The sequence below is a fragment of the Polypterus senegalus genome, chromosome 11, assembly GCF_016835505.1.
Source record: "Polypterus senegalus isolate Bchr_013 chromosome 11, ASM1683550v1, whole genome shotgun sequence".
Classification (NCBI taxonomy): domain Eukaryota; kingdom Metazoa; phylum Chordata; class Cladistia; order Polypteriformes; family Polypteridae; genus Polypterus; species Polypterus senegalus.
This window is the reverse complement of record NC_053164.1, coordinates 99,970,414-99,994,751: the sequence shown is the minus strand read 5'-3', so window position 1 is coordinate 99,994,751 and position 24,338 is coordinate 99,970,414. Positions and strand designations below refer to the sequence as shown.

The window sequence follows — 24,338 nt, the reverse complement described above, 5'->3', positions numbered from 1 at the left end:
GCCCTGATATTATAACCACACGTCATTCCAGTTAAACAATTCAATTCAATTCAAAGGATTTTGATTAAATTCAAGCTTTACTTCTGCTTATATTCCTTTATTTAGCAATATCAAGCATGGTGATGTGGTGTTGAAGTAGTGTATTACACCAGCATTACCCAAAGGAACATTCCATTTCTGTTATACAAATTGGTTTAACATTTGCATCAGGTTCTTCTGACCACTGTATTAAGCAGCCAGGCACAAGTGTAGCTGGATCAAAATGTCTGTGCACTTATTGTGGTCGCTTTTGTCTGAAAGGAAAGGATCTTTAAAGTGTTACTGGAGAGAAAAAATAAAAAAGCTTTGAAGAAGTGTAAAAATTCATGGTGTGCTAATGGTTTTTGCTGAAAGAATAGATGACTGCAAGTAACCACAAATAAATCCATGCTTTATATAACTCTTTGACACTGGACTTTACTTCATTTTCAGGGTTAATGTCTGCCCTATGGCTTGTGTTACAGGTACAGACTTGACTTAGTGTGACCCAAATCAGGATTAAAACTCAATCTGTTATGGTGGTAGAAGTTTATTATTTTACAAAAATTTCATTGAAGGTTTTCCATAGTTAAATTCGGGCATGGCAGACATATTGCTTTATAACTGCTGTTGTATGGGCAGCGACTGTGTCAACAACAAAAGTTACATCAACATATTGTTCTCATTACTAGCTTCAGTGGCTGTTTTGAGAGGATAAAAATATCAAAATCAGTCGTAATGTCTATTTGTCAAAAATTGTACAGCAAGATTAACATCATATGCATTGGCCTTGACCAGGTTTCAGTGGATGATCATGTTGTTTAACTGCATATTAGCTAGATATTTACGTTCCTAATCATCTATGAAGTACTGAATACATTATTGTTTGTTTAATTGTACACTGGTGTTAAATCTCAAAAACTGGTTTGAAATATCCAAAAACTTAATCAAAAATGAAACAATCTGCTAACTTGCTACCACACACCTTTTTGGCACAAAGTGTTGACAGGTGCCAGGAAGTCTAACAACTGAGAAATTGCACATACATTTTATTATTTGCTCAATTTATTGATTTACTTCTTGTTGAAAGATCATTTACGAATTGATTTTAAAAAGCTGCCTTGATCTCACCTACTGTATGATAGTTTTTTAGTAGTTAAGCTATCTAGGCAGGAAGGAATTAATATTTCTAGATGTACAGGTATATGAACACACTAACATCTTTATATTGCCTTTTACTAATCTTAAATGGCAGGTAGAAAATATTAAATATCTACCATTTCTCTGTCTTCTACTGTGAAAACATAAATTGCTAAGGCATTTCTCTTTTAAAGGAGTCTTTGCTTTATAGGAAAAATATTTTTTTATTAATTACGTTAAGCATTAAGCTCTTGCCAGAAAGTGTGTAGATGCACAAAAGTTGTCAATATATTTCCATCTAGGTAATTTTTGTGGAAGTTTTCTGGGTACTTTGGTTCACCTACAATCACCTAAAGATGTATGCGTTTTGTTAATTAGCAGGTTTAGTAATCTTGACTGTACCATATGATGGTCTGTTTTCCCATTTATTATTACCTTCTGCCTTGTGCAAGAGAGCTGCACTGCTGAAAAACCTATAAGCAATTAAATGTGTGCTGTTTTGCTGAAAATGTTATGCTAATAGATTTTTTTCCAAATTTTCAAATGAGTTGGTGCTATTTACAACAAATCCACTTTTAATTTATAAAAAGCACCTTACAGTATACTGAATTCCTTTAAAACACAGCAGATTTTAATATTTCCCAAAAACTGAAATGACCAATTAAAGGGGTTTGTGAATTACATTTTTAAAAGCAATTTTGATTTAATAATAATAAATATGCTCTACTTGCAATATGGGTAGGTTCCACTAATTTATATGTCGATGTACTACAGTTAAATGTACCTGCAATAAGGTACAATAAAAAACAATCACTTATATCACAGAACTCAGTGAAATTCTGCAACTGATTCACAGTGGCCTATAGCTAGTAATGTAAGGTAATGTGCCAGCCAAGATGCTCTCACATTTTTTTACATGCTACATTAAAGCCAAAGCCACGCAAGTTGCTTTTTTTGCTATAAACTGTACCATAATATAGCACTTATTCAGGTTTGCTTGCTGGCCATTTAAATTTATAAATATACCCCTGGCAATGTATTTGAGACTTTTGGGTAAAAGGGTTGCCACTTTAACAAAAGAAATGACATAAAACAAAGAAGATATGCAGTACAGTAGACCCCCGCGAAGTCACGGTTCAGAGTTCGCGGCCTCTGTCATTCACGGATTTTTCCTTAGAACCTAACTAATAATTGTTAGCGGAAACTGCAAATATCCTCCTCAATTTTTATGGCTTTTCTCTTGGCAATACTATACTGTAGAGAGAACAGGAAGCAGCTGTAGAGAAAACAGCGACTTGGGATGGTGAAAGAAGCCAATAGAATTTGAAACTGCAACTCCCAGCAATAGCTCTGATTGGACTTCTGCTGAGGGTGCTTAGGCTGCTGAGGTCAAAGGATGTCAGCGCGGCTTTTAAAAAGGGGACCGGTGACCAAAAGCAAAAAAAATAAAAAATATATGTTTTTGTATTATGTGTTTCAAGTTCCTGTCTGTCTGCCTTCTGTTGGGTTACCTGTACTTATTCATTTTGTCCTGGATCATTTTGTGCGTCTCTATTGTCTGCCGTCTGTCTGTGTACTTGAGGGCTGTAAGTGGATTCATGGCCATCCTGCAAAGAAAGGAGCTCTCCTGAACCCATCCACCTGTCTTCACCATTTCAGGAACTACAGGTAGGACTATCTGTACATTCCCATTCAACATGCGGATCTCTGGGCTATTTTCATCATTACATTTCATACGTTGCCATTTTTTATGAACTTTTTCATGAATTACTGTGTCTGTTTTGTTTGTGCTTTGTTGTATTTAATGTATAATTGCCGTAAGGGGAACAGGGGTGGTATCGTTTTCTTATTTCACTTGTTTTCATAAAATTCGTTATTTGCTGTTTGTTTACCGGTATACTTTGTTTTTGTCTCTGTTTGAGTGCGTGCGTGTCGGATCAAGGCTGAATACGTTCCTGGAATCTCCACCATAAAAATAAATAAATCGCCGTCTTCTCAATTGCGGCTTCTCGTGCGACGCTACGCTTACTTAAAAGCCTGAACAGTGCCTGTCCTTTTTTGCCGATTGCTTTGTTACTCTCTCCTCCCCAGACATTCTCTGCTCCTGTTGGGGGTTGTGCTCCCCTATGATGTTTGTCTATTGTTTAATCGATAACTAACTGCATACTCAGCTCCTTTTACTTCTGAAAGAGACATGTTTGTTTGAAGTGTTTGAATATAGTTCCTGTCTCTACAATCTGTGTTTCTGTGCAATTCTGTGCCCCAAGTGTTGAACTTTGTACATATTGTTCCAGTAGTTCTTAAAATAGTTTTTACAGTTCATTAGCAGTGTGTAAAATGATTAGTGTTGCAGTAATTGTGATGCTCTTTGCATGAAAAAAGTGTTCCACTAAAATTTCACTTTTTCTTTGTTAATTGTGACATTTACTTAAAGTGCAGCAAAAAAGTATTTGCCGTCCAGGGATGCATTAACCCCAAGTATGTGGCAGTTTAGGGGGTAAAGCCCCAAAATGCTGTCAAAACGAGCTGCACCGTCTAAGGCTTCTGGCAATGAAAACGCGCTTGCATGAATTACAGTCCAATAGCGGTAACATCAGTATTTTACATTCTAGCACTGCTGGAGACATAGCAGTACAGTATACAAGTTTACCTTTACATTCTTTATTTTTAGGTAATGTATTAAGCCGAGTTTGAAATTAAATTAAAGTTTTTTGGGGGCATATTTAGGGTTTAAACTATGAAAACAGGCATTTTTTTAACCACATCCAAAATTTGCGGTTTTTCACAATTTGCGGGTGCTCTAGGAACGTAACCCCCATGAATTTTGGGGGTATACAGTAATCCCTCGCTATATCGCGCTTTGACTTTCGCGGTTTCGCTCTATCGCGGATTTTATATGAAAGCATAACTAAATATATAAGCAGATTTTTCGCTGCTTCGCGGTTCTGCGGACAATGTGTCTTTTTACTTCCTGTACATGCTTCCTCAGTTGGTTTGCCCAGTTGATTTCATACAAGGGACGCTATTGGCAGATGACTGAGAAGCTAACCAATCATAGCACGCATTTAATGTCTCCTGACTGAGAAGCTAACCAATCAGAGCACGCAGTTAAGTTCCTGCTTGCTGAATGCAGTGTTAACCAGGAAGTCTCGTCTCGCTCATTCAGCATCAACGTGTTTCGCTGTGTAAAGAGTTGTGCTCTTTTGTGTTTATCTTTGTGCATAGTCAAGCCCTTCATTATGGCTCCAAAGCGATCTGCTACTGCTTCAGGGGCCGTGCCCAAGCGCAAACGGAAGATGTTAACGATTGCGAAAAGGTAAGCGTTTGGATTTGTTGAAGGCTACGATTCTTTTATTTAAAAAGTAGGAAAGGAATATAAGATCTACGGCCGCAGTGTCCTTTTAACCAGGGTGCAAAACAAGTTGTAAGTGGATGTAATAAGGCAGTAGTCTGGATGGAATCTGCTTTAGGATTTGGATTGAAGACTGCCAGAAGAAGAACAACGGCAGTGCTACACAATCGCCTGAAGTGGCTCCTTTAAGGTCTGTAACGCTCTCCTTTGTTGTGCAGTAAAATAAAACTCATTGTTATTGGACAAGTCATCGTGTCATTGTTGGCGAGTAACCATAATTAATTTTCTACTTACAGTACTTAGTACCATGTACGTACGTTTAGTGTCACTGTACACACACATTTACTGTATACTATTTTTGTTGCATTGTACGTATTTATTGCTGGTGGCATGTCTATCGTAATGGCTGTAACGTGATATCGGAGACACTCAATATCTTTAAAATAATATTTAGGTTTTACTGTATATAAACAGCGTGTTTATATACATAATTTCAATGAATCTTACCTAATATCTAAGAGAATACAAAGGGATTATGCTGTATAACTCTGCAGGGAATATTTATAAACAGTGTGGGAGAGTTTATAAGGGATTAAAATATATAAAAATAACCATAGAAACATATGGTTTCTACTTCGCGGATTTTCACCTATCGCGGGGGGGTCTGGAACGCAACCCCCGCGATCGAGGAGGGATTGCTGTACTGTACTGTATATGTAAAAATGAAAAATCATCTTACATTGGCTGTCAGTGTATTCCATACAGATATGAAAATATGGATTATATAATTAACTGTGGACTTAAGAATGTGGACTTTCTTGACCTAAGTAATATGTCTTATGCTCTATTACTCTTTACACTTCACACCTACAGTATGTCATAGTACATAATCTCTTGCCTGAAGAGGAAGGGAGTCAAAATTTACAGTAAGACTTCCCCCCTTTTCAAGAAAAATGTAGTAAAAAAGTAAGTAAACCTCCACCTTCTCCTGCTTTGATGCAGGTGAACGTGACAAATGGTGAATTGCAGAGACAACAGCAAGACACCCCTCAAAATGGAATGGTTTTGCAGGTGGTGACAACAGACAATTGCTTTCTTCTTATCCTATCTGACTGATTTTTCTCTAGTTTTGTGTTTTGCTAGTGTCCTTGTCACTACTAGTAGCATGAGGCAGTACATGAAGCCAATTCCAGCTCCTCCAGGATAGCACATTCATATGTGCCATTGCAAGAAGGTTTGCTTTGTCTCCCAGCACAGTCTCAAGAGCATGGAGGAGATAGTTTTATTTGTACCAAAGCATGTAAAGCTGATTCACAATTGCTTATGCTTCCTAACTGGACTGATTAATACCCTTAAGCTTGGTGTTAAGACTGTAATGATTAAGTGTTCCCTTAATTTTTTGAGCAGTGTATATACATACAAATATACTATGTTTCAAAAAAGGCATTGCTAACCTAAACAACAGATTGGTGAAAAAAAAAAAAAAGAAATAATTCTTGCTTTATAGTCATCCAGTACGTGCATATATTTACTTACTAACTAATCTACCTATCTATGTATTTATTTAAAGAGCCAAATAAACTACATATAACTTCACAGTTACAAAAAAGTTAAACCTTTACTAGTTTCCTCTACTTCGTCACTTTATTATATTAGCACCACTGAAGTGTAGATTTGTTTTTCATTGTCATATCTTTGAAAACTTATAATGCTGAGTTGATGGAACAGATCTAAATGCTCCACTCATTTTATAATAACAAATAATAAAAAATATGAATGCAAGTCAAGAAAATTCATGTCTTTCTCCTGTACTACAGAAACCTCTCTAAGAATTCATAATTCACAAACACAAGTTATAGAAGTATAAAAAAAAAACTTTAAATCCAGTCTCACCCTGGATAGTGCGTTTGAAGAATGCTTTACATGCTTCACAGGATGCCACCCCATAGTGAAACCCAGAGGCAATGTCACCACACACTAGGCACAGTCGTTTGGGCAGAGTGGTAAGGGCATACTTGCATTTGCCCCCTGTTGGAGGCTCTTCCGAGTTCTCTTCCTCATAATGACATCGAGGAGCTCCATAAAGTGGAGAAGAGTAGTGTTCATTGGCTGCTCCCCCTCCACCACTGTTACTTGAATCTGAGGATCCTCCTGGGCTGTGCTGGCTGATACTTTCTGGGCTTGCAGGCTCTGCCTTGATGTAGAATTCCTGCTGCCGCTCTCTTGCTGACATTATGGTGAATATATTAAGGACGGCCTGCAGGAACAGAATGTTAGTCATGTTTAATATCCCTAAATATATACCAAGAATTACTCAGCTTTGTGATTCAGAGACATGGGAGTTTTATCATCAACAAAACAGGATAAAGAAATCAACATTAAAAACTGTTCATGGATTTTTCCACATATTAGTTACCTGAAATTTTCACTAATAATCTATCACAGTAAACATGTCTGAGCATTCTCCAAGCTTACTTTGGCCATGTACTATATAAAATCCAAACATCATTATTTAATATAGCATTTTCTTTTAATGTGAAGTAATTCAGCAGAAAACTTTTTAAGCATCCAAGGGTATGCAATTAAAGCTTGACAAGCAACTAAGCCCACTACAAACACCACAAACTACCATACCATAAATATGTCATTAATGACAAACCTTGATGTAGGGTATATCATTGCAACTCACAGTTTGGGCTTTGTATTTCATAAAAATAAATTAATAAAAGGATATTTCCTTAATCAGTTTTTACTGAATGCTAATGTCATTATTTAATGTAGATATGTACATTCCCCTTGGTGATATTGTGTAAAAACAGGTATGTCCATAACAATATCCTTTCATTTACTTTTAGGACCATATGCTAAACTAACATACTGATCTGCATCATTTTTGTTTAGATATTCATCTGCAACTCAACATATTAAAGAGGCAAAGAAAGGAAGCAACATACAGACACGTCTGATAGAAGGTTAGTAGTTTAAATAATATATATTTTTAGACATAAAAACAAAAAGATTATATTTAAAACCAACAAACCTTTAATATTATTTTTTGATTATAGTTTTATAGTACAATATAATGCAATACAATATAATATATGCAATAAATTGTGCATTTTAACCTTGTGATGGACTTGCACCCTGACCAGAGACTGTTATTGCCTTGTGCTTGATGCTTGCTGGGATAGGCTCCAGCTACCCTGTGACCCTGCCCTGGACAAGTGGGTTAGGAGGATGGACAGAAGGATGGATACAAAAAATTTTTTAGTAAAAATAAATTTGTATTAAAAATGTAATTAATCAAACGCTGGCCAGCAGTGTGGCACAGTGTTTAGTTCACCTGCCTAAATCCTAAGTTTTTTTACTTTACATGTTCTCTCTGTGCCTGCATGGGTTTTCTCTCAATATTCTGTTTTTCCTCTGCTTGTCAAAGACATATAAGTTAGCTCGACAGGAAACTAATTTCACCCTGTATGACTAAGCATGCGCCCTGCCCAGGGTTTGTTTCCTGCCTTGCGCCCTGTGTTGGCTGGGATTGGCTCCAGTAGATCCCTGTGACCCTGTAGTTAGGATATAGCGGGTTGGATAATGGATGGATGGATGACTAAGCATGCCTTGCAATAAGCTACTGTGTTTTCCTGGTCTGTTATTTGCTTGGCATTCAAATACTGGAAAATATAGGTTGAGAAATGAAATGAATAAAGACCCTTTTTAATTTGAAACATTGTGCAATATTTTATGAAATGAGAATAAGTTTTAATTTCTTTATTGATATATTCATTTTTTTAACATTTTTTACACAAGTAAATATAGTTTAGATACACTTTGTTCTGCTTATTTTCAGTCTTTTGGTACCTTCAGTTGCTACTAATGAAGTACATGGGGTTATTTAGCAGTATTGTACTTTTATTAAGGATAGAGTTCTTTGCGGTCTTTCCTGAATGTGTATGTATTAATTAATTCTGTAATGAATGCTCATTTAGCTCAGAGCTTCTGGAAATTGGTGCCAACTGTGACAGAACTGGGTGTAATCCTGGAGCTAACCTTCCATGGGTCACCAACTCTGTCATTAAATGAAATTTTAAACATTACATTAAAACAATTTTTTTCACTTCTGATGTTTAAATACTGTATTTATTCAGTGGTCATTATTACACAATACAATGAAGATTTCTCGCATCGCTGACTTACACAAATAAACTGAAGATTAAGAAAATACATGATGGCAGTGCAATCAGGACTTTGTTGTACTTGCTGGTAAATGCAGTGGCATTGGTACAAAGTAAACCACACTAAACTGACGTTTTTTTCTAAGTTTAGATGCAGCAGACAGCTAATAGTGAATCATACTTCACAAAAAACAGATTAAACTTCTCACTGTGAATTTGAAACAACACAGTCATATTATCACTGTTTGTATTTAAAGGAGCGCTTAAATTACCAACCCAAAAACAGAAATGAAAAACTAAATTAAAGGGTATTTAGTTATTTTATTAAACTTGAATAGGGGTCTATATTTTGTTTTGAGCAAAAACTAGCCTGAAGCAGTCTACAAATTAAAATGTATGTGTGTGCGTAATGAAATGGGCCAAGTTCTTTGATATCCTTTTGCAGAGAAGTGCTAATGAAATGGAAAATAATGTTGATTAATTTACATGCATAAGAAAAAAAACAAGAAAGGATATGGAACATTTAAAAAGAGGATTTTTTAAAGCAAACTAAGAGCTCATTTCTGCATATATTAGCAGAAAAGGCATCATCCATGATCAGCATTACATCACTACATACATAATATATTGTACATACTTCACAACATACAGAATGATTAAATAAACCAAGGTCTCTAGAGAATACATTCAATTTTTCAATTTAAAGTAAATGGTACATGTTTTATCATTATGATAGCTTATTTAAAAAAAAAAGTTTAACTGGGAAGAGTACTAAAAAATAGTGAAAGACAAAACGAAATATGGTCAAAGTGTTCCTTAAAATCCAAGTTCCACTTCAGTGTTTGTAAAACAAGGGTTACTGAACCTGTTAACTGATTTATTACATGAACTGCAATGTAAATTGCATCCAATAGATTTGACTCTATTTAAACAATGTACAATAAATCAATTTACTCCTTTCTGACAGAATTTTTACTCTGCTGGGTACACTTCCCCATGTTTGTGAGATCAGTTCTGTATTTTTTTAATCATAATATGGTAGTCACATGTATAGTTTAGCTTAAAAATATTTTCAAGTTAAGTTCAATTCATTAAAAAAGTCCCATGCATTATATTTTCATTAATAAAGTTCAAAAAATGTAAAAAAAAAAATTCCAGCAGCACTAGGGACTGCTCAAAGAGTTTTGCACCTTCTCGTTCAAATAAAACAAGAATATGTCTAGAAACTGTTGTAAGTGGGCAGGTCATATATTTGCATATGTAAGTTGTTTTTTTTATTTAACTCAGGAGCATTAAGAGTGCTGTATAGTTTGAAAAAAATCATTGATTAAAAAAACAGTAATACTGATAAAACATGTATAGTATTTAAGTTAAATGTGATTTTGATATACAAAATAATAATAATAATGATGCAGCAAAGAAAAAGTTTAAGTATGAAACAGATTTTGTAAGCATTTCTATAATTGATGCATGTATAGAAATACTTTGAGCTACCGAATATATGATTAATAATCTTGGACTTACTAAAATTATTCTATAAGGTTAATAGAAATATTATGAGTTACAAAAATATTACGTTAGTCATTGTGCAAGTTACATAGTGGTACAGCACTTATGTGGCACACTCCATCTCCTCCATCAGCATTTAGTCTTGGCTTTGTAGTTATTGCCAATCGGTTGCAAAAAGGATTTTCTTGTGTTGTATTTTGCAACATCTCCATCTTCCTTATCCAGCAACAAAATATTTTGTTACCTGCTACTAAAACATTTCCTACATTGAGCTACAAGACTATGAATTAAGTAATATTTTTCAAAAACAGGCAAAAGTTATATATTAAACATGTTCCTTTTTTGGCATACTGCAAACTAGGACTGTTTCTTCAGCTTGATTGGATAGGAGTGCTTGAAACCTGATTTATACTAAATCTGGAATTCTCTGTGCACACAAGCATTTTTTGCAAGTTCCACTAATGTCCGCCTAATTGGCCAAATCTTGCCTAAGCTGCAACAAAGCTTCACTAGCAAAATAAAGACAGGAGAGAGAGGTTAGGAGCACGTGCTGATACAGTGCATTGCCGCACCCACCACACAACAAACCACATTAGGACCAGAGTGCAGCCATGCAACGGGTGACACCTCAGCACCACACTAGTTCAGATGGAGTGAAACAGTGTGAGGTTTTTTAAGGTGGCTGGAGTGCCAATTCTGCCACCAGCCCCCAGGTTTTTCCCTGCAGGTTGGAGGACCTACATGCAGGGATGGATGCAGATTAACAGCATACCCAGGACGTGGCAATTGAAGGTTAAGGGCCCAACAGAGCAGAGTCCTTTTTGGCATTTACGGGATTCGAACCGGCAACCTTCCGATTACCAGTGCAGATCCCTAGCCTCAGAGCCACCACTTCAACTAGCAAAATAAAAGGTGGATAAAACCCTTGCAAAAAAAATAAAAAATAGAAAAAAAAAAAGTATGATGGCGTGAAGCATATGATATTATCTACTCCACAGTTAATTAACATGGAACTTTTATCCGTTTAAGAACTTTATAGTGTTAAATGTTTATTGCTTGTGAGTCGAAATGTAATAATAATAATAATAATAATAATAATAATAATAAGTTGCATTTATAGAATGCCTTTCACAAAGCCAAGGTCACTTTACATACAGGGTTTAAAAAAAAAAATACACAGAAGACAAAAGTTCATAAAAGAGGAAAGTTTTCAGTTGAGATGTAAAGATGCAGGAAGAGGAGCAATCTCGGAGAGACTGAGGAAGAGAGTTCCAGATTTGAGGGGCTATAGCACTGAAGGACCTGCCTCACAGTATGGAGAGTCTGGTGCATGGGACAGTAAGGCAGATTACTGCTCGAGGATCTGAGAGAGCAACAAGGAGTGTAAGGAGCTAGGAGCTGAGTGAGATATAGGGGGGAAAGGTAATGTAGGGCTTTGAAGGTGAGAAGCAGAATCGTGAATTTAATTCTTGATGGAACCAGTAACCAGTGAAGCTGGGAGAGAGTAGGGGAGATGTGAGCAAAACACTTTGTATGGGTGAGGACTCTGGCTGTGGAGTTCTGAATGTACTGTAGCTTCTGTATAGATTTTGCAGGGAGGCCGATGAAGAGTGAATTACAGTCATCAATATGAGACATTATGAAACAATGAACCAGAGTTTGAGCATCATTAAAGGACAGAAAAGGATGGAGACAGGCAATGTTATGGAGATGATAGAATTAAATTTTGGAAAGAGACTTAATGTGTACCTCACAGTTAAGTGATGAATCAAACAAAACACCAAGATTTCTGACAACAGGAGTAGGTTTGACAAGTGTACCATCAACAGAAACAGAGAAGTTGAATGCCTTAGAAAGTTGGGAGTTTGGGCCTACCAGTAACACTTCAGTTATATTAAGTTTGAGAATGTTATTTTCCATCCATAGAATAAGACCAGTGATGCAGTCAGTGAGTGTGATGGAAGGTGAATCTGTAGGGGAGTGTGTACCAAGACATAACTTTATATCTTCTGTATAACAGTGAAAGTTAAGGCCATGTCTGTGAATAATCTGACCCAAAGGAAGGATATAAAGTAGAAAAAGTAATAGCCAAGGACTGAACCTTGAAGGAAAAAATGCAACACAGGTGAGGTGAAGGATTTATATCGCCTGAGTGTGACAAATTGTTTTCTATGAGAAAGATATGATGTGAGCCATTGAAGGGCTAAGCCAGAGATCCCTACAGCAGAGAGATGTAACAGGAGGACTTCATGATTAACAGTGTCAAATGCTGCAAAACAAAAATGAAAGAGCCAAGAAGGAGAAGAATATTAAGTGAACTGCAATCTGCAGACCAGAGATTATTAACTACATGGAGAAGAGCTGTCTCAGTGCTGTGCTATGTGTGAAAGCCAGACTGAAAAGGCTCATTGAGTGTATTGTCTAGAAGAAAAGCATGGAGTTGTATAGCAACCACACATTCCATCACCTTAGCCAAAAAAGGGAGATTAGAGATAGGCCTGTAACAGGAGAGAGAAGGATCCAGGTCAGGTATTTTAAGGATTGGGGTAATTGCAGCAGTTTTGAGGGCAATAAGGGCAGAACCTACTGAAACATGCATTTATCAATAAGGCAACAGGAATATTAATTATAGATGAGCATGTCTTAAGCAGAGAAGTGGGGGCAGGATCGAGCAGACAGGCAGAGGAAACTATATATATAACTCACTAAGGGCACACAAGACAGTGAGCGCAAGCAAGACAGTGCCCCGCCTGCCAACTCTAAAACCATGCGATACGCTCGACAGAGCCCCGCCCGCCAACTCTAACCCTCCTACCGCGTCATGGGATATGCAATTGCATATTCGCAGTCTTACTGTGGAGTGTGGAGATTGCTAAAATAAATCTAAATTAAATGAATTAAATAAAATAAAAATTTAATTAAATCTATTCCCACAACAAGATTTAAGCGTGAATAATTGAGTTTAATTTAACCATTTGCATCATGCTGAAACATTTTACCCATAGTGATATGCCTGATCAGAAATAAAATGTAACTTCTTAATAAACTCTTATTAATGCAATTCTAGAATACATTATTAAAAGGTATCTGAATATTGCTTTTGCCACAGCTGTCAAACAGTGGGGCAAACCTGATAAACCCGATATGCATCAGTAGTGATGAGTGAATTTAATTTGCCTTTAATTCAGCAAAAACGTGAAAATGTTCACGAATTTCGGTGAACTCAGCAAAATGCATTGCAGTCAATAAGAGAAGGAGAAATTTAACTACTATTGAGTTGAATTTAATAGTTTAATGGTCTTTTAAGTGTCTCGGAGGGCTAGGGAAGCATCTGTCAACCATGCTGGACCAATTACAGTGGCCAAAAATAAAACATGAGGTGTGAGGTAGCAGTGATAATCACTGTGTCAACTTGCCTCCCTGAGATAAAATTATACTCTGAGTCCACAATACTTACAAATTTCTAAAATTCATGAGCTATCACTATGATTAGCTAATACCCACAGAGCCTATGATGCAAGGAATCAGTATTATATACTCAATTGGGTATGTACAATAAATCTTCAAATTTTGCCAATACACACTATTCATTGGTAGAGTTTGAATGCCAATTGTTCCAAAAAAATGTTGGTATTAAAATACTGGTAGCAAGCCTATCCAACAAATGTAGGCAATCTTCAACTAATGAGTAAAGTGAACAGCTATAAGGTAAACAGCAAACAGATTCACAACAGTGTGTTAAAGAACTGATTGATTAACATCCCATGTTACTTAAAACAGAATGGAACTGCAGAGCAGCTTTTTTTAAATACATAGCTCTGAATACAAGATGCAAATGTAACACTTCCCCAGATAATGCCAGCCTACAGGGAGGTCACTTAGCAAGAACAATATAGCTGGATAAATTCTCTCTCTCTTAAAGTACTTTCAGAGCCAAATCTAAGAATAACTTTTCTGAAAAACAATGTTAATATGTTCATCTTTTCACACGCACAAGTGTAATCTACGTCACTTTTTGATAGTTCTATGATTCTTGGTCATATTTTTGTTATCTAATTCAGAAAGACTGAACTCTTTACTATTCTAACAGCAGCAATATTCTCACACTTTACTAACATATTGTCTTGATTAAAATCATCATTTTTACAATCTCTTTCATTACAATAGGGCAATTTTTAAGAAAGGAATTCTTTGAAAAAAGTACCAGAGTTCCGTTCACATCACAATACAGAACTTTTTAGAAGTAGTTTGCTGTTTCTCTTCCTTGATGAGTTATTTTTAAGTGCAATGCTGTCTTCTGTAATCGATATGTTATATTAAACTGCAAGTTACCCTGCTATTTTGTTGGTGCAGATATACAGTAGTTGTTTATTTGGACTGAAGGGGTACTAAGAGAATTAAATCTGATGTACATACGATATACAGCATATAAACAGTCTTTGTATTCACAAAAGTGAATACTACATGTTTATATATATCAGGTAAAGTAAGTTAAGCTATGTTGTATTTGTGCATATGTGTGTGTAAGCAGGTGACAATATACTGATTATAATCACCCACTCATTTTCTAACAAGCTTATCCAGTTTGGGATTGAAGAGATAACATTGTAATCTTACAAATTCATGAGAGAAATTATTGTTGGCATTTTTGATAGTGTTTGTGTGTACACTGAAAGTGCAAAGTACTTGTTTAAAATGTTTAGTTGATTACATTCAACTAACTACAAACAGAATCGTTACCATAAAGTATCATTTTCTAAAATACAAGAACATAAACATATACACCCCAATAACTTACATATGATGTTAGAACAACATTCATCACAGTGCCTGGATCACCTAAAATAAGTAGCCAGTACAGTACATGATCACTACCTGGATATCACCTAACACATTCTCAATACAGCAAGAAGAAAAATAAACTTAAAAACCTGTCCTTAATTTCTGTTCTCTTACAATGTTGACAATAAAGTCAACATGTCAACTTTATTCTCGTCATAAGCGTCGAGATTAAGGTGGAAATGTCACACTATTACACAATACCCAGGTACATTACACAGTATTGAAAAAAAATACAAGTGCAACTTCGCTTGCTTTATTATCCAGTATTATAGAAACAGTATTCACACATTTAAACATAATGGTCCACATCCGACCTTTTAAAACCAAAAGTATCTCCAGACAACAGACATGGCTCCTTTTTTCGGCAAAAGTTCTTCTTCTGTGTCATCATGTTCAACTTTATTGTCTGCTAGAGCTTCAGTTTCATAATGTTCTCTGTCCATTTTCACCGTTCAATACCTCCACTTACGCATGTACTCTGCTGTATGCATGTTTAGCAGTGTAGCAGTGAAAAAGGTCCCCTCTTAAACAGTTTCCCGCTATGCCACGTTCCAGAACATTGTTTAGGCTATTTAAACCAGTGTTGCGGTATAAGGAAAATCCATATCATAACAAAAATAAAAAATGGGAGAATGACAAAAATACAAAATGCCTATGAAAGTCAAAGAAACAGTATGAGGCAATATACGGGATATAGAAAAACCATGTTGTGGTGTGCATACCACTTTACGTTCACTAAAAGTGAAGTAAAAATGTTTTGCATGTATTCAATTTCATAAATTTTTTTCACACCTACAACACAATCAAGTCAAGTCAGGGAGCATGTACTGGTACAGTGTGTTGCCACACCCACTACACGATGAAACAACTTGGGATCTCAGTTTGCAACCCCTCAGGCAGATGCACGGTCCAGTCCCACCCTCCGGAAATGGTTCTCTATCTGCTGCAGCCAGGTGTTAGGTGGGCAACCCCTTGGCCTGGTCCAGCCACTCTGGTCCCCAACAATGAGGATCTTACAAGCCAGAACACCCTCAGGTAAACGTGCCACATGGCCGTAGTGCAGTAACTGACGCCCCCTCACAATACAGGTAATGTGCCTCATTCAGAACTCCATGAGCAACCGCTCATTCGACACAAAGTCAAACCAACATTACCCAAGGATTTTCTGTAGAGACACAGAACCAAAGGAGTCCAGTCTTCATTCAAGAGCATAAAAGGTGAAAAAGACTTGCTTTACCATATTACTGCATATCTAGAGAGCATTACTCCAGCACATATATGTTTTAAAAATGCATATAAATAAGATTAAGGAAATCATATAACTAAAATATCGTTCAGTGAAACAACCCTATCTTGCATATTATTTTTTATGCCATATGCATAATAGATAAATATTTTTGTACATATTTTATTAGTTAAAGTATGTATTTTAAGGAAACAATTTATTTTAGTAATTTATCATCACTGAACAATAAGCCTAAAAAATTTCATTTTGTTAACTGTTAATTTTTTATTAGCACCCGAGGTCTATAGTTTAATTATAAAAAGACGCTTTAATATAGGATATAACACGTCTGCTTGTCTAGCTATGCAGGAGATTAGTGTAAAAAGGTTTTTTTAAAGGGAAAAAGAAAAAAATAATAATTGGAATCAATATCGGAGTGGGTTTTTTACAAAACCTGATCAGATAATCCCTAATAGCAACCCACTATGTTTAAAAGTTGTTACCAGACTTATGGTTGTACAAATGGCTACATAGACACACAAGTGTTTACTGTACTCCAATACACCATTTCATTCCTTCATTTTTCATCTAATGCTACAAGTACAGCAGCACCACAGATTACCTATGTCAGAGGATTTTTTTGTTGTTCTAATGCTGAACTTATTGTAATAATTATATTAGACTGAAAAAGTTATATTTATGATCAAAAAGGGTGCCTAGCATATAACTGTTTCAGACAGGTGCTAAAAAAGACCCTAACGCCAACTAAGAAATGTATTCAAAAAATAATGTGAAAAATAATAAATATAACTTTAAAAATCACTGTATTTATGGTCAGAAAAACAGTGTCTTTTCTCCCTACAAGAACATATAGATTGACAAGTCTCATCTTGGCTCCTGCTTGATCCTACAAATTATGACATTGTTATACTGTTGTTAAAATATTAAAAAAATGACATTGTGCACTTTAATTTAGCCATTCCCTTTATTACAATAAATGCAATAACATACCTTGGGGGAACCACACTGAATATTTTGTGTAAGGCAACATGAAATAAAGAGACATGAAACACTCATGTCTCTCCATATGGAAATAAGAAAGAAAATCTAAAACCTCATCTGCCATTTAAATAACTGTTGAGAAATCTTTAACCATTTTTAACTATGTCAGAAGCAGAACAAAGGCAAAGAGCATTTCTTGCCATTTAACTTTCAATACAATGGGACTGAGGCCATGCTAATCCTCAATCACAGGAAGAAAGCCAGCTTGCCAGCCTGCCTTGAAAGATTACTTTCATGTATTTAAGCAGTCTCTGCTTAAGTGTCCAAAGCAGTAAGTAACCTTATAGCCCAAAGTCCACTGTACTCCACGCCCATTCACATCACTCTGGGGACTACACGGATTCAGCTTAAGCCTTTAAGCTGAAAATGCTCCATTAAAAACAACTTAAAACTGGAAACTGAAGGACAATATGAGCATATATCAAAGCCCCTTAGTTACTTAGAATATTCGCAGTGACAGATCTGGTAGCTGTTTAGAATAGTTGTAAGTTTTGCACTATTGCAAAGATATTCACAAAATAAGCAGTAAAATCCAGTCAGATACAGAGTAGATATCTTAGGACTGTAAATCACTTTGAACTGTGTACAGATGCCTTATTATAAAATAATTATGCCTCACATTATGTCTTTGTATTGGTACAACTTCCGCTAGATATTCAAGGTAAAATCTAAACAGATACTTAACTGTAATATTATTTTAAAGTGCTTCAAAAACAATAAGTATCTTGAAACCAAAGAAAGCACTTTATGTAATTACCTGAGAGGACATAGCTTCCCCATACTTGCAAAAAAAACATATGCTCCAACAGGAAATATACTGTACAGAAACTGAATATATGATCTGCGGTACTTGAAAAAAATGTTGGGTACTGTAATTCTGGTGTAAGATCCAGTTATATCCAATCGTAAATAAAAAAACAAGAAACCCTCATTATGCTAATTGGATTTAGATACTGACATCATGTGCAAAATGAAAAATACAGATTAGGCTGCATGCACTTGTTCTGAGAAAATAAAACCTCTCAGAAAAAAAAAAATCTTTTTTTCAGTATAACTACGTTTTTTTTTTTTTTTAAAGAATTACTTTCACTCCATCTGCTCAGCAAATGCAACAAAGGTTAGCATTTCAGATACATATTACTTTATTTTGTAACTTTGGTCGAGAGATAATCTTGTTTCCTCACATTTTAAAAAATATTCTTGTTGAGGATAACATTGTTAGAATCCACAAGCAATATTTTATACACTTTTACTAAGCCCTAAATGCAGTATTAATAAAATATGATAGATGGCAATGATAAAAATTTCCTTTATACATATATAACACAAAACCAAATGTTTTTGAATCAATGCGATATAGAAAACAGCCAATTTCATCATAATTGTAGACTATCAACCTGCAAAGTAGCCATTGCCAGAGCCTCTTATGATTGACTCATCCATTTAAATGTCACCACTATGCTATACCAAAAGGTTTTTGAGAATGGGAGCTTAGAAACAGAAGCACTGAGCACATAAGATAAGCTAACTGATGTTTTTTTTATTAAATAAAAATATGTACTTTAATCCATTATTCTATATCATGTTGTCAGAGAGTTCAACATGTGTTAAGTACAGTTTGCAGATTTATTTAGTAAATTAAAACACACACACATCCTAACAGTTAACAAATGTAGCATATAGTGCAGCAGGACAGCACAAAAATGTGAATCAAAAGTCTTAAAACTTATCAGTTTTGACCATATATATCCTGAATATATTCACCAAAAATTGGCTTCCAAGTTTGTTTATGACAACAAAAAGTTTCATATTTTATTCAAGGTAAAACCAATTAAGAGATACATCAAGACCAATTAATTATAGTCGTCTCTGGTAGGAAATCAAATGTGCATCTGCAGCTAATTATCACAAAATAGCTAAAATAGTGTACAAACGGTAAACACCCAATGCCTGAAACCAAAACAGAAAACGGTGTGCCTATACTGTCACTGATTTCACTATGTAATCAAATCTTAAGTTATGGCTAATAACCCTTATAATGGATGTCAATACCCCATATACTATACAGCAGAATATATTACAGTAAAATTACTCTACAGTAAGCCATCAAAAATGTCAATCAGTTCAAAAGCTAAAACAAATTGACTTCATAACTAAACACTTAATGATGGCTTGAAACTCCTACATCAGTAAAGCTGGCAACACAAATATATAACTACTTGTCAGAGGGGATGTCAAACAATGACAGTTGCTGGATCTCATCACCTAGAGGATGTCAGATTACACGACCAAAATTCATATGGGATGACAAATAATATGACTTTGTGAATACTTTTTAGCACAGTTTAATATTTACAAATCATCATGAAGACATTCTGACATCCAATAATGTGATGTCTGACAGTGCCAGTGCCTGTATGAAGCCTTTCTAGTTATGGTGAATTCAGCTGTGATTTCTTGCATTTTTTTTTCTTTTACATTTCTGTCTGGTACAACTAACATCAGATGGAGGTGTCTATTTTTTATCCAAAACTTTTGAATTATTTCCTTCTTTCCCTGGGACTGCATTTTAGGTATTGTACTTCCATACGAACAATAATTAGTTTTCAGCTCTCATATTTCACACACATAAAAGTCAACCCATTAATCTTGTTGGATAAGTCACAAACTCTTCTGACTGAGTGGCTGGGAATGCCAAACTATACAACTATTAGTCACTTGATTGCACAATGTCCGCTTCAAACTCACTAAAATTATGTACTTTAAGTCTAAGACTAAAAATCGAAAAAGTCATGTAGCAGGACAAGGGCTTTAGTAACACAAATTGTGAAAATGCTGAAGAAACTGGTTTTATCACAGGAAAAATCTGTTTTACAATGGCAGAAGTAACAAGTTCCCATTAAGTAAGCATTATTTGATTTTCCCAAAGTCTTGTTTGTCACTCATCCAAAGCACTCCAACAGGGTACTCCATAGGTGTAAATTGTTCTCTCTCTTTCTAAATAAGCAACTTTCACATATTCCCAGTATGTTTTAACCACATCTCACATTATGGCTCACTTAGGCAATGGTCAGAAACAAGACTGAATATTTCATCATGATCACTTTTACACTCTGCTGTGTTAGTGACAAAAGTGGAAGTTTGTCTAAAATGTTAAGAAATGAGTTATGAGTGAACTGGAACCGTGCACATATGCACAGCTAGGGAAGAGCTTAAAACACACTGGCTTTTTACAATAATAACAGAGCTTCATGTAAATTAAATAAATTATAATAAGAACACTTTTGGTTATGTATGCAATCTTCAAACTTTATTTTATATGTAGGCATGCAATGCCCAAGCACACTTATACAGCAGTGCAATCAAGAGACTTGTGCTCCTTGTAGTGTTCCCTTTGGGAAAATGCTTTATGCTGTAAAGTGAAAGGCTAAACAAACAGAGATTTTCTAACACAAATACAGATATACAGTACTATGACCCATCCAAGGGCAGACTACACCTTGGTACTGGAAACTTCATCTGGGATATATAATGTCACTTCAATGACTAGGAAGAAGAGGCAGTCGGGAGAAACAGTACTTTGGGCTAAAGGTCGACGACTGAAACTGTAGCTATGCTGTCTGTTCTGAGATTGTATATTCTGACCCAATGGACGAAAACAGAGAGATACTGAACTGTCAAAAGATGCCAACTTTGTAGCAAAAGATATTGGAAGGGAGTGAGCATCAGCAGGACAGACCTAAAGTCCCAATAAAAATGGCGTGGGAATGGCTAGCAGACTGTTTGGATTGTTCTCCAGAAGAGGTCAACAGAAAAGAATCAGAATGGAATCTGTCCAAAACCATAGTAGTACAGACTGCTACAAAGAGCAGTCACTGAAAGGCAGTCGGCCCTACTTTATACTTCTTTATGTGGAAACAACCTTTTGTAATTTTCCTGTTTTTAACAAGACAGCCACCAGTAGAAAAAAAGTGCTTTGAAGTGTTTAAGTGTAAAATGTGCTTTTTTAAAATCAGGTTGAATATGATTCTTTTTTTTAGTGTCCAAACATTTGTTTTCATCCCTGCAATAAGATGCCAATTAAACAATGTGAGCTAAAACAATTTAAATGCATGAAGGGACATAAAATTTTATCAGCTAAAAAATTTGCATATTTTATAACAACTATTTTTAAATCCGATTATACTGATCCCTGAAGTAAATAAAATTACATTTGTTTCAAAATTAATAAAACTTTTATATAATTACAGATCAGAGCGAAATTGTGCCTTGCTGCCAGTATGCAGCTGGCAACTCCTTTGTGATTCCACATGGAAAAATCAATCTAACAACGAGGCTGTAAGGTTAGGTGGTTTAGTGGGAATTAAAAGACTAAAACTGGGAGAAACACTGCAAGAGCTTTGACCTTGGGCAAAAAGAGTTTGGAACCTCCTTTGAATAATGACAAGTTCCCATTGCAATCCTGAAGAAAAACAAAATCCATAGATCTGCCCCACGCAAACTGTCAAACAATTTAATTAAATCCTTGTTGATTTGATAATTTATTTTACAAAAATACTGCAATGGGCTAGCACCCTGTCCATGTATTTTTCCTGCCTTGCACCCTATGCATGCTGGGTTAGGCTTTAGCTCCCCTTTGACACTACTCAGGAGTTTAGAAAGTGGTATGGTATGGCACTCTTCAATAATAAATAATACATTTATCAGAAGAGTTATAATTTAATTTTGCACTTAAAGCTCTTCATATTACACTGGCCCCCATGATACAGAATTGGATTATGTGGGTTTGAGACGGTTATGGTCTATGAACATACTACCCATTCACTAATTCATTTTCCAGACTCATTTCTATTTCACAGAGTCAAAGCATAGCGCTGCACTATCAGACACAAGATGGAACCAACTCTTGAAGGGAGGCTAGTTCATTTTAGGGTACATGCATCACTATCAGGCGTTTCCAAACCAAATACCAATGTATTTGTCATATATTCACCCAATTAACAGAATTTACAGAAAAACTACATTTGAAGCAAATTCATGTATAAACCAGTGCCCATATTTTATCAAGCATCTCAGAGTAGGAACGTGATCCTAACTGGTTCAAAGTTCTCAGTGAGATGCACATTTGATCATATCTTTAGGAGTAGGAGAAAAAGGCATTTTATCAATTTTCCTAATTTAGGAAACTACTCTTAACTTCACCACGATTGTGTGCTGACTTGCCAGAAGATGGTGGTCAGGAAGAGACATCCTGGGAAAGGCTGAATGTTTTGGAAACGCTGAAATGAACTTATAAAATGATATATATCTAAGAGAGATGGAATAATATTCATAACAAATCTTTGAATGCTACATGGTTGCGCCATCCACATTAACATTATGCTTTTTGGCCACAGTGAAAAGGCACTTTTGCAATAGCGATGATTTGGGTATATGCCCCACAAACAAGCATTTCTCAAATTTTGCAACTATGAACTTAAAGCATGTCCAAGAATATGCAAATTAATTTTAAGCCAAGCTGCATTCATACAAATCGGTATGCCATGCACATAAAGATCATTGCTCCATGTGTGGATGAGCACACATATATGAATCTCAAAGTAACATCACACAGGTGGTCATGAATGCAAACTGTACTGTAATAGCCCAGCATATTACCCTGAAGATAAGCAGAGCTGGATGGGTGATCAACAGCAAAATCTCACACAGGTACGCTAAGTTTTGCATTCCACAAACATTAGCTTACAAGCCCAGGTAGGCTCAAGAAGACAGGTGATAAAGATGATATTGGATTAATACAGCTTCACAGATGATACAGTAAGGAGGGATCACTCTGAAAGATCATCCAGACAGTGGAAGAGTGAATGTAACTTCAGTAACAGTGCATGAATAGCTGTGGCTAGTTCCAGTCTAATTGTTACTAGACGAGTTGTTTCCCATGTGCCACAACAGTAGGAAAGTGATTCTTCTAGAGTAAAATCATAATGGCATAAGGTTAGCAAGATGTAAGGATGCCTAGTTAAGATTCCAAACGTCACTGGTAGTATAACTGTAGATTAATAATGTGCTGTCAGAATAAAATATGTATTTAATTATCCATATGAGGTAGTGCATACAGATATGGATAAAGTGAAACTTTAACAAATGTGCAATTATATGCACTTTATTACAATCAGTCTTTATTACAATCACTTTGTCCAAAACACAAAAGGGTTTTGAGAGCTCCATGAATCCATTTGAGTTGTATTCTTCACACTATCCATCCATCATCCAACCCGCTATATCATAACTACAGGGTCACGGGGGTCTGCTGGAGCCAATCCCAGCCAACACGGGGCGCAAGGCAGGAAACAAACCCCAGGCAGGGCTACAGCCCACTGCAGTCTTTACTCTATTGATTATGTAAAAACTCTTATTTATCTGTAAGGTTGTGATGGCGAGTCTTTACAATTGACCAGGGCCGAGTACTTCTGAACTGCTTAGTAATATTTATATTACACAAACGTATACATATTAGTATTAAACAAGACCTTTTTTTTTGGTATTCCTCGTGTTGTGTACATTTTATCAGCTCTTTGGTCGCATTATGCTTTCACACGTGGAAGAAAGAAAACTGGGGTATGTATGAGTTGTCACTATCACGTTAAACTCACAAATATCGATCATTTGCAACAGAATATAAAAGGCGCTATATACCAAATGCGAGATGTGCAAGGACAAATGACAGTTTTAAAAAGCAGTCTGTAAACGAAGTACATATAAAAGCCACGACGATTTGTAAAGACAGTCTACCTTCAGCTAGACTCGTGATGACTATATTCTAAAAAAGCAGACCGTGTTAGCAACCGTAAACAAACGCGGTGTTGGTGAAGTTGTTCGTTACTTTCATCCAGGAAGCACACCGTCGCTCGAATTTTTTATTTAATAACTGATAATATGAACAGATATTATTTTCTCGTGGTTTCAGATTTTTGTTCTTGCAGACGGCAAAATCTTAAATAAGATAAAAATTAAGAAA

At 35.7% G+C, this 24,338-nt stretch overlaps 1 protein-coding gene across 3 annotated transcripts in view; it reads right to left on the bottom strand.

Annotated features, from left to right (window-relative positions):
* esrra (estrogen-related receptor alpha) overlaps positions 1 to 24,338 on the bottom strand; it is an 83,909-nt gene that overhangs the window by 32,551 nt on the left and 27,020 nt on the right. For all 3 annotated transcript variants that reach the window (XM_039769363.1, XM_039769362.1, XM_039769364.1), the window contains exon 2: positions 6,404 to 6,767. In XM_039769363.1, coding sequence (XP_039625297.1) covers positions 6,404 to 6,743 — 340 coding nt within the window. In that variant the 5' untranslated portion in view covers positions 6,744 to 6,767. The remainder of the gene's footprint in view (positions 1 to 6,403; positions 6,768 to 24,338) is intronic.